Genomic DNA, 10,153 nt, shown 5'->3' with positions numbered 1-10,153 from the left:
CTTATCACACAAGGTCAGAGGAGATTGACCCAGAGTAACTAGAGTCAGGGGTATTTAAATGAAACAACCGCAAACATGGAAGGGGATATAGGGGTAATGGAAAAGTATAGAACATTGTAAAGATAGTCACAAGGCAGTCATGCAGGCATTCTTTTGGGTCAGCCAGTTCCTGAAGCAGGGTGTCTCAGGGTCAGTTAAGCAAATGTTGGCTATTTCTGAGATCAGGGCTTACTTGGCTTCAGGGGCCCTTTCTCAAAGTCAGGCAGCTGTTGAGTGAACATGTTGAGGCTTGTTTGCTAGGGGTCTAAAAACTTTTACATTTTTGAGTTGGGGTCTCTCAATGTTTATGTTTCCTTGGTTTCTTCTACATATTCATGGCATCAGAAGCAATCATAGGAAAAGCCAAAAAGTAGCAGGTGATCGATCTTCTTTAGATGGTCTACCATGAATTAAAATCTATAATGGCTCTGGTAGGCAAGTCCCAAGAGAAATCAATTTTATGAAAGATTCCTGCTACTATTATAGTTTTCCTGTAAATATTAAATATATAACTATCACTAGATATTAGCCCACCCATTGGAACAGATTTTAACAGATCTAAAAAGATGTACTATCTTGTAGTGATTGCATGGAGAAAATGAAATAATAATTTGATAGAATTTCTGTTGTGATTTAAATAATTTTTAGGAAGAAAAATTAGAGAGATTGTCTTAGTACCTAAAAAGATGTAATAAAGTTAAAATAAAGAATAGAACATGCCCACTCAGAATAGTAAGTAAATGCTCCAATAATAAGAAAAACAATGAACTTTCATAATTATACTAAAAAGAAAAATGGACTTGGGACAATTTCATGCTCAACAATAAAGCCATAGCTGTACACTGTGATAAGGCAAGACCATCTAAAAACAGTTTTGAACATTTTTATTGCATATTTTATTATTTACATTTCAAATGTTATCCTCTTTCCCAGTTTCCCTTCTGGAAACTCCCTATGCCATCATCCCTTCTCTCCCTTCTCTTACTTCTAGGGGGGTCGTCCTCAACCCACCCACCAACTCTTACCTCACGCCTTGGCATTCCCCTACACTGGGACATTGAGAATATATAAGACCAAGGGCATCTCCTTCCATTGAGGCCCAACAAGATCATCATCTGTTACATTCTCTGCTGGAGCCATGAGTTCCTCCAGGTGTACTCTTTTGCTTGGTGGTTTAGTCACTGGGAGCTCTGGGGAGTCTGGTTGGTTGTCATTGTTGTTTTTCCTGTGGGTTGCAAACCCCTTCATCTCCTTCAGGCCTCTCTCTAACTCCTCCATTGGAGACCCCATGCTTAGTCCACTGGTTGGCTGTGAGGACCCACATCTGTATTTGTCAGGTTCTGGCAAAGCCTCTCAGGAGTCAGTTATATCAGGCTCCTTTCACCAAGCATTTCTTGGCATCCACAGTAGTGCCTGGGTGTGGTGTCTGTATATGGGATGGATCCCCAGGTGGATTAGTCTCTGGATGGTGTTTCCTTACATCAAGGCTCCCCACTGACCCTGTATTTCCTCCCTTGAATACTTTGTTTGAGTACTCTTCTGAGAGGACTGAGGCATCCACACTTTGAACTTACTTATTCTTGAGTTTTGTTTGGTGTGTGATTTGTACCTTGGGTATTCTGAACTCTGGCTAATATCTGCTTATCAATGAGTGTGTACCATGATTTTTTTTGTTGTTGTTGTTTTTTGTGACTGGGTTATCTCACTCAGGATATTTTCTAGTTTGATGCATTTGCATAAAATTTCATGAAGTCGTTGTTACAGGATTTTCCATGTCCAATCATATTAGGGCAGTGGAAGGCCTCTGATTGGACAGAAAAAGGGAGGTGGAGAAAATTGCTTTTATGCTGTTTTTGTTTATACAGTCTCATGCAGTGTTAACTAGCCTTAAACTTTTTTGTTCCTAAGTTTAGCCAGAACTCCTGATCTGCTCTCAGGATACAATGTCAGCATCATTGGTTTAATAGAGATATAATTTCACTATATTTGTCAATGTGGTGGTCTCTACTCCAAAACTCCATAATGTGTGTATGGTTTGAATAATAACTCATGGAGCAAAGGTCATTTGAAATACAATAGATTGGTTGAGAATTATACTCAAAAGGGGAAGAAGAAATACCGTTCCAGAATAAAACTCATTTGTTTCACCAATGTTCAACTTCATTAGTCATCAGGGAAATGCAAATCAAAACAACCCTGAGATTTCATCTCACACCAGTCAGAATGGCTAAAATTAAAAACTCAGGATACAACAGGTGTTGTCGAGGATGTGGAGAAAGAGGTGCACTCCTCCACTGCTGGTGGGATCGCAAGCTGGCACAACCACTCTAGAAATCAACTCTGGCAGTTCCTCAGAAAACTGGGCATAACGCTTCCAGAGGACCCCGCTATACCACTCCTGTGCATACACCCAGAGGATTCCCTGGCATGCAATAAGGACACATGCTACACTATGTTCATAGCAGCCTTATTTATAATAGCCAGAATCTGGAAAGAACCCAGATGTCCCTCAGTGGAGGAATGGATACAGAAAATGTGGTACATTTACACAATGGAATACAACTCAGCAGTTAAAAACAATGAATTCATGAAATTCTTAGGCAAATGGTTGGAACTAGAAAGTATCATCCTAAGTGAGGTAACTCATTCACAAAAGAATACACATGGAATGCAGTCACTGATAAGTGGATATTATCCCAGAAGCTCTGAATACCCAAGACACAACTCACATATCAAATAATTCCCAAGAAGATGGAAAGAGAGGGCCCTGGTCTTGGAAAGGCTTGATGCAGCATTGTAGGGGATTGCCAAGACAGAGAAGTGGGACGGTGTTGATTGGGGAAGGGGCAGAGGGAAGAGGGCTTATGGGGAGGGGGGAACCGGGAAATGGGAAATCAGTTGTAATGTAAACAAAGAATATAGAAAGGAAAATAAATAAATAAATGAATAAATAAATTTAAAAAAATGAGCAGATACTGCTTGGTAGACTTACTCAGAAATATCTTCCACATGTCGTGATGTCTGACCACATACTTGATGGTCACAGAAAGCCAGAGGAAAACTCTTATTCTATCAATATTTAAGAGGCCTTCAGGAAATTTCATAATTGCTCTGAATATAAGTTCACTTTTGTAAAGCTAAAGTTAATGAATCTTCTAGAGTTATTACGCAAATTCGCATAAACACCATATAAAATACTTACAAATTCCTAGGCTTTAAGTACGCCTTTAGAGGTACCATTAAGACTCACCAAATATCATTTCTTCTTTTTCTTATTCACTTTACATTTTGATCACTGGCCCTTCTCAGTCACCCCTTCCCACTATCTTTCCCCAATCCATCCTGCCATTCTCTGAGTGTTTGTCAACCCAGTACTTATCCCTCAACCCTGACACATCGAATCTTTTTGATGCTTGGGGCATCCTTTCCAACTGAAGTTAAACAAGGCAGTTCAGCTAAAAGAACATATTCCACATACAGGTGACAGCTTTTTGGATAGCCCCCACAGCAGTTGTTCAGGGCTCACATGAATATCAAGCTACACATCTGCTACATATGTGTAAGGAGGCCTTGTCCAGTCTATGTATGTTCTTTGGTTGATGGTTCAGTCTCTGAGAGCCCTAGGAGTCCAAGTTAGTTGATTGTATTGGTCTTCCTGTATAATTCCCATGCACTTTGTGACCCACAAATCCTTCCTCCTATTCTTCCATAAGAGTTTAGAAGCTCCATCTACTATTTGACTGTGGGTTTATGTACATGTCTAAGTTGGCTTCTTGGTAGAGCCTCTCCGAGGCTAACTTGTTCTTGTATGCTAGCATAATAGAATATCATTAATAGTGTTAGAGATTAGTGCTTTCCCAACAAGGTCTCAGTGAGGGCACTTATTGGTTGGCACTTTCCTCAATCTCTGCTCCATCCTTTCTTCCTGCATTTCCTGTAGACCGCATAAACTTTGAGTTGAAAGTTTTATGGTTGGGTTGGTGTCCCTATTGCTCCATTGTGGTTCCTGCCTGGCTAAAAGAGGTGGTCCCTTTGGTTTCCATATGCTGTGAGTCAATTAAGGAGACCCCCATTGATTATTGTGTGCCTCCCTTATTCCAAGTCTCTTCTTCAATATGTCCTCTGCCTCTCCAGCCCTGTCATGTAAATATTTCCATTTATTCTCACAGTCATATGGCTACCCCTCCTGTCCCTCCTGACACAGGATCCTGAACCCTCCACTCCCCTTTTTATCCCCTCTCCCATCCATTTCTATCTTTCCCTCTGCCTCTTATGACTGTTTTATTCCCTCTTATAAGTGAGATACAAGCATAAATTCATGTGGCTTCATTCTTGTTTAGCTTGTTATGTTTTTCATTTCACTTATTTTGTTAATTTGGATACTGTATATCTATTTTGATTACTTTGTCTATAGGTTGGTCAATCTTGTTGATTTTCTCAAAGGACCAGATCTTTTTTTTGTTGATTCTTAGTATTTTTCTCTTTGTTTCTAACTGATTTCATCCCTTATTTTGATTATTTCTGGACTACTCCTTTTTTGTGTGTTTGCTTTTTCTTCTACTTAATCTCAGTCTGCCTCATTATTTACCAACTTTGTTTAGATCCTCTGCTTATATATATACATTTTACGATGTTTTTCCTATAATAGGCTTCCATAATACTCACTCAATGGCCCTTACTTTTAGCTTTCTTCTCTAATATTCCCACCTTTGTCCTTTTATTCTCAGCCTCATCCCTCTCTTCCTTCTTTCTGTACTCTTGATCTTCCCTTTACAGGACCTTGATTCATGCTCTATAATTATCTATTCTATTTATTTTTTTCTAGAAACCTTAATCTAGTGTTCCAAGACCCTCACTATATAACTAACCTTTGAGGTTTTATAGATTGTTGCTTAGTTTTTATTGATTAATAGCTAATATACACATAGAGGTGAATATATATGATATTTGTTTTTCTGGGTCTCTATTCATAATTCGGGATATTTTCTAGTTTGACTAATTTTCAAATTTCAATACATCACTTTTTAATAACATCCCAGTGATACTGCATTGCTTAAATGTGCATTTTCGTTATCCAGTTATCTGTTAAGGGAAATCTATATTGCTTCTAATTAATGTCTATTATAAATAGAGTAGTGATGAATATGATTGAGCAAGGTTCTCTGAAGTTGGAGGAAACATGCTTTGGGTATATGTCTAAATATACCAAATGTAGTGGCTATTCCTGGTTGTCAACTTGACTATATCTGGAATGAACTACAATCTAGAACTGGAAGGCTCACCTATGATCCTAATGTGGAGGCTCAGAGATATAAGTTTCTGACCTGGATCTTGGCATGGAGATCTTGACAAGGAGATCTCGAGTTCAATATTATCTGGGATTAAAGTCATGGAGACACATGCCTTTAATCTGGGACACACCCTCTGTTGGAGATATATAAGGATATTGGAAGAAGGAAGATTCACTCACTCTACCTTTCTTGCTTGCCTTGTGGGACTGAGCAACTGCTAGATCCTTGGACTTCCATGCACAGCTACTGCTGCCCATTTTTGGGAAGTTGGACTATAGACTGTAAGTCATTGACAAATTCCCTAAGTATATAGAGACTGTCCATATATTCTGTGACTCTAGAGAACCCATGCTAATACACAAAATATAGCTAGGTCATCAGATACACTGAAGCCGAATATCAGGAGGAATTGCCACTCTAAGTTCCACAGTAGCAGAACAAATTTTTACTCCAATCTGTAACGGAGATATGTTTCTCTTATTCTACATCTATGTCAGCATGAGCAGCTATCATTTGTTTTACAAATCTTGGCCCATATGATATTTGAAACATGAAATGTCAAGATGGTTTTGATTTGCACTTTCATGATGTCTAAAAATGTTCAACATTTCTATAAATGCTTGATAGCCATTTGAGATTTCTTATTTAAGGATTTCTGTTTAGATCTGTATCCCATTTTTAATTAATTTATTGGCTCTGTTTTTTAACTACGTTTTTTAGTTCTTTGGATATTTTGGATATTATTTCACTTTCATATGTGCAGTTGGTAAAAATCTTTTCCCATTCTCCATTTTCCTGCTTGTTTCCAATTTTGCTATCCTTTGCCATGACTAAAAATTTTAGTTTCATAAGGTCCTATTTATTAGTTATTGATATTAATGTTCTGCTGAGAAAATGTCTTCTTTGGTGCCAAATGCAACATTGCTCCCCCATTTTTTTCTGGTATAGGTGCACTGTACATGGTTTTATGTTGAGTACTTTGATCCATATGGAGTTGAACTTTTTGAGGAGTAAAAAACATCCTTTCATGATATGGTGATAAACAATGGGAAATGGCCAGGAACTAAATTGGAAACTTCATCAAATACAACACTTAATAGAGTATAAATACATTTAGGATGAAGAGAGTAAACAAATGATTATTTAGGTGCTTATCTTCAAATGCAAGTGAGGATAGAATTAAGTAGAGTAGGGTTTCCTATATGAAAAATTTCACCAGTCTAAATAGACAATTTATATAATTCTAATTTGGTTGTCCTCATTAATAGACAATCACTTCTGTTTTGAAATACAATCCTAAATAATTCTATATGGTAAATTCTGTTTAAAACCACCATACAATGGGTTGATAAACCGTTGTCCACCTAAAAGATTTCACTGAAGTATAAACATCTGATATTTTTCTTTATAAACACATAATTAAATTAAACCATTATAAATTAGTAAACTGTGTGAGGAATTCCAAAGCACATTGATGTACATATACAAATGTTTCTATTGAAACTTGAATTCAAATATCTAACACAAAACCAAAATCTCTATTTATCAGTCTTGAACTTTTTACTAGAGAAGAATAAAGAGGAAAATAAATTTGTATTAGAATCCACTTTTAAAGTTATTAAGATCTATTTAAAAAACACAAGTGTAGGAAATACTAAACTTAGATTTCATAATAATTATATCTATAACAAGAAAATTAACCATATGTATAAAAGGCTGATATTAAACATTCAAACATAGACCCAAATAGTAGGAGACATCATTAATCTGTAAACTTCAGATTCAAGGATAATTATGTCTCTATGAATTTATGGTCACTGTGTCCTAAACTCTTATTTGAAGGATAAACAGGGATATCCAGCTAATCCTTATAACACAAAATACTAAATTGAGTTCAAACTTGAAAATATTGAAGGAACCAATACAATGTGATTTTAATATAGGTGGAAAAAATAATAGTCACAGACACAAATCCCATATTATAACTGTATAATTGATATTTTGAAGAATATAAAAGTGGCTTATATCCTTGTATAATAGATATTTTGAAGTTTCATTATACAAGTTTATTGTTAAAGTGTTTTATTTCTTCTTGAATATGCTGTGTCCCTAATATGATGAAGTGAGTTCTGGTCTGGCCTTAACAAAATAATGTAGCATTTGGGGGCAAAGATTAAACCTAAGATCCCTGCACTGGAAGCAAAGATAGAGAAGACCTGCATGGCTACCATGACTTTCCCCTTGGTGCTGTAGTAGACAGGTAGGAAGGTAACCCAGACACAGAAAAATACCTGCATGCTAAATGACAAGAATTTTGCTTCATTGAAAGTATCTGGAAGATTCCTGGACAAGAAGGCCATGACACAGCTTCCAAGTGCCAAGAAGCAGAGGTATCCCAGGATGCAATGAAAGAAAACGACTGAACCCTTGTTGCATATAATAAGGATGTGGCCATGTTCAGAATGTAGATCTTGATCAAGGAAAGGAGGAGAAGTTCCTAGGTAGATTCCACAAAGCACAATTTGGATCAGGGTACAGATAGGAATTATGTAGTTTGGGGCCCTTGATACTATTAACCACCTCATTATACTTCCTGGAAACATGACCTTAAATGCCATAACAACAGTAATAGCTTTGGCCAAGACAGTAGAGAGAGCCACACTGAATACAATTCCAAATGCGGTCTGCTGCATGATGCAGGTTGCTGTGTTTGGTTGACCAATGAAGAGCAAAGAACAAAGGAAACAGAAAACAAGTGTCATGAGCAGGATGTAACTGAGAGAACGATTATTGGCTTTGACAACTGGAGTGTTTCTGTGTTTCACAAAGACCCCAAAAACCACAAGTGTAAAGGCAGAGAAGCATAGGGCTATGGTAGTAAGGACTATGCCTAGAGGGTCATTATATGCAAGAAAGCTCATAGATTTCTGCAGGCAGTTGTTCTTCTCTGTATTTGAAAAATGAGTTTCTGGACACTTCACACACTGATCAGCATCTGATAAGAAATGAAGACAAATTTAAGTTACTGAACAGTTACTCGCTTTTATACTAAAAGATTTATAACTACATACAAACAGGACTGTTACCTACATCACTTTCTTTGGCTTCTATGGGACAAATAAACAAATACCATGAAGTGAATAATTAATAATTCATATAATCAAACCTCATTTTATTACTTTAGTATCTAAACATGATATAATGCAATTAGATCCAATTCAGTATCCATTCCGCCTCTGTAACTCCTTCCTTACAGATGCAAATTTTTCTTCATATGGTCTCTCTCCTCTCCTTCCTATACATATTTTTAATACATACTTAGTAGATTTGATGTTGATAGTATATCTGTGGATGTAGAACAACTCCCAAAGCAAAGGCAACCTCTTAAGGACTACAATCCTAAAGACTCTACATAGCTGACAGCTATCAATATTGGCTCATTTGGCCAATCTTCTTCATTGATACTACTAATAAAGAAGACCATTTCATTTGTCTTTTGTATTCTCTACTCTCTATCTCTTTTTGATATTGTTATTGATATTTTGAAAATCACTTTATGAATAAATTCTAGTGCATGCATGTATTTAGGGTTTGATATCAAAAAACATAAGATGTTTTTCTCAATTGTACATGTGGCTTCCTGACAAAAGAGATAGTCATTTGAAATTATTATATTATAATATTATTCTCAGATATGGGCCATAAAGTAAATTATTTTTCATTAAATTCCTTATGCTAATCAAAATTTTTATTCTCAAATGGATCTTGTAATAGTGAACATTATTACAATCTTGAATACTTAGAAAATGTCACTATTAATGAGAAGATGAAACCTAAGGATAATAGGTATAGAAGAGAGCAAAGATTCCCAAATTAAGAGACCAGTATATATCTTCAATAAAATTATAGAAGAAAACTTGTCTAATCTAAAAAAAAAGATATACCCATGAATGTACAAGAAGCCTACAGAACTTCAAGTAGACTGTACCAGAAAAGAATTTCCTCCCATCACATAATAATCAAAACACCAAATGTACTAAACAAAGAAAGAATATTAAAAACAATAAGGGAAAAAGGTCAAGTAACATATAAAGCCAGACCTAACAGAATTACTCCAGACATCTCACCAGAGATGATGAAAGCTAAAAGATCCTGGGCAAATGTCACACAGACCCTAAGAGAACAGAAGTGCAAGCCTAGGCTACTATCCAGAAAAGCTCTCAATCACCATAGATAAAGAAACCAATATATTCCATGACAAAACAAAATTTGCACAACATCTTTCCACAAATTCAGTCCTCCAAAGAATAATAGATGAAAAACTCCAACACAAAGAGGGAAAGTACACCCTAGAAAAAGCAAGAAAGTAATCTTATTTCAACAAACCCCAAACAGATAGAGATACAAACATAATTCTACCTCAAACATCAAAAATAAGAGGAAGCAACAATCACTTTTCCTTACTATATCTTAATATCAATGGACTCAATTCCCTAAAAAAAGGACATATACTAACAGATTTGATATGTAAACAGGACCCAGCATTTTGCTGCATACAGGAAATGCACCTCAGTGACAAAGACAAACACTACCTCAGAGTAAAAGTCTGGAAAATAATTTTCAAAGCAAATGGTCTCAAAAAGAAAGCTCGAGTAGCCATTCAAATATAGAATAAAATCAACTTTCAACCAAAAGTTATCAAAAAACAAAAATGGAAGGACACTTCATACTCATCAAAGAAAAAAAACTACCAGAATGAACTCTCAATTCTGAACAGCTATGTTCCAAATGCAAGGGCACCCACATTCATTAAAAGAAAAAAA

The 10,153-nt window shown here is 36.2% G+C and overlaps 1 protein-coding gene across 1 annotated transcript in view; it reads right to left on the bottom strand.

The window, feature by feature from the left end:
* Window positions 1–7,402: 7,402 nt before the first annotated feature.
* Window positions 7,403–10,153, bottom strand: part of LOC127673970 (vomeronasal type-2 receptor 116-like) — a 34,655-nt gene continuing 31,904 nt past the window's right edge. Inside the window, exon 6 of the mRNA XM_052169775.1 lies at window positions 7,403–8,325. Coding sequence (XP_052025735.1) covers window positions 7,403–8,325 — 923 coding nt within the window. The remainder of the gene's footprint in view (window positions 8,326–10,153) is intronic.

Source organism: Apodemus sylvaticus, chromosome 23 (assembly GCF_947179515.1).
Source record: "Apodemus sylvaticus chromosome 23, mApoSyl1.1, whole genome shotgun sequence".
In the NCBI taxonomy this organism is placed as follows: Eukaryota; Metazoa; Chordata; class Mammalia; order Rodentia; family Muridae; genus Apodemus; species Apodemus sylvaticus.
This window is presented reverse-complemented; position numbering and strand designations above follow the sequence as displayed.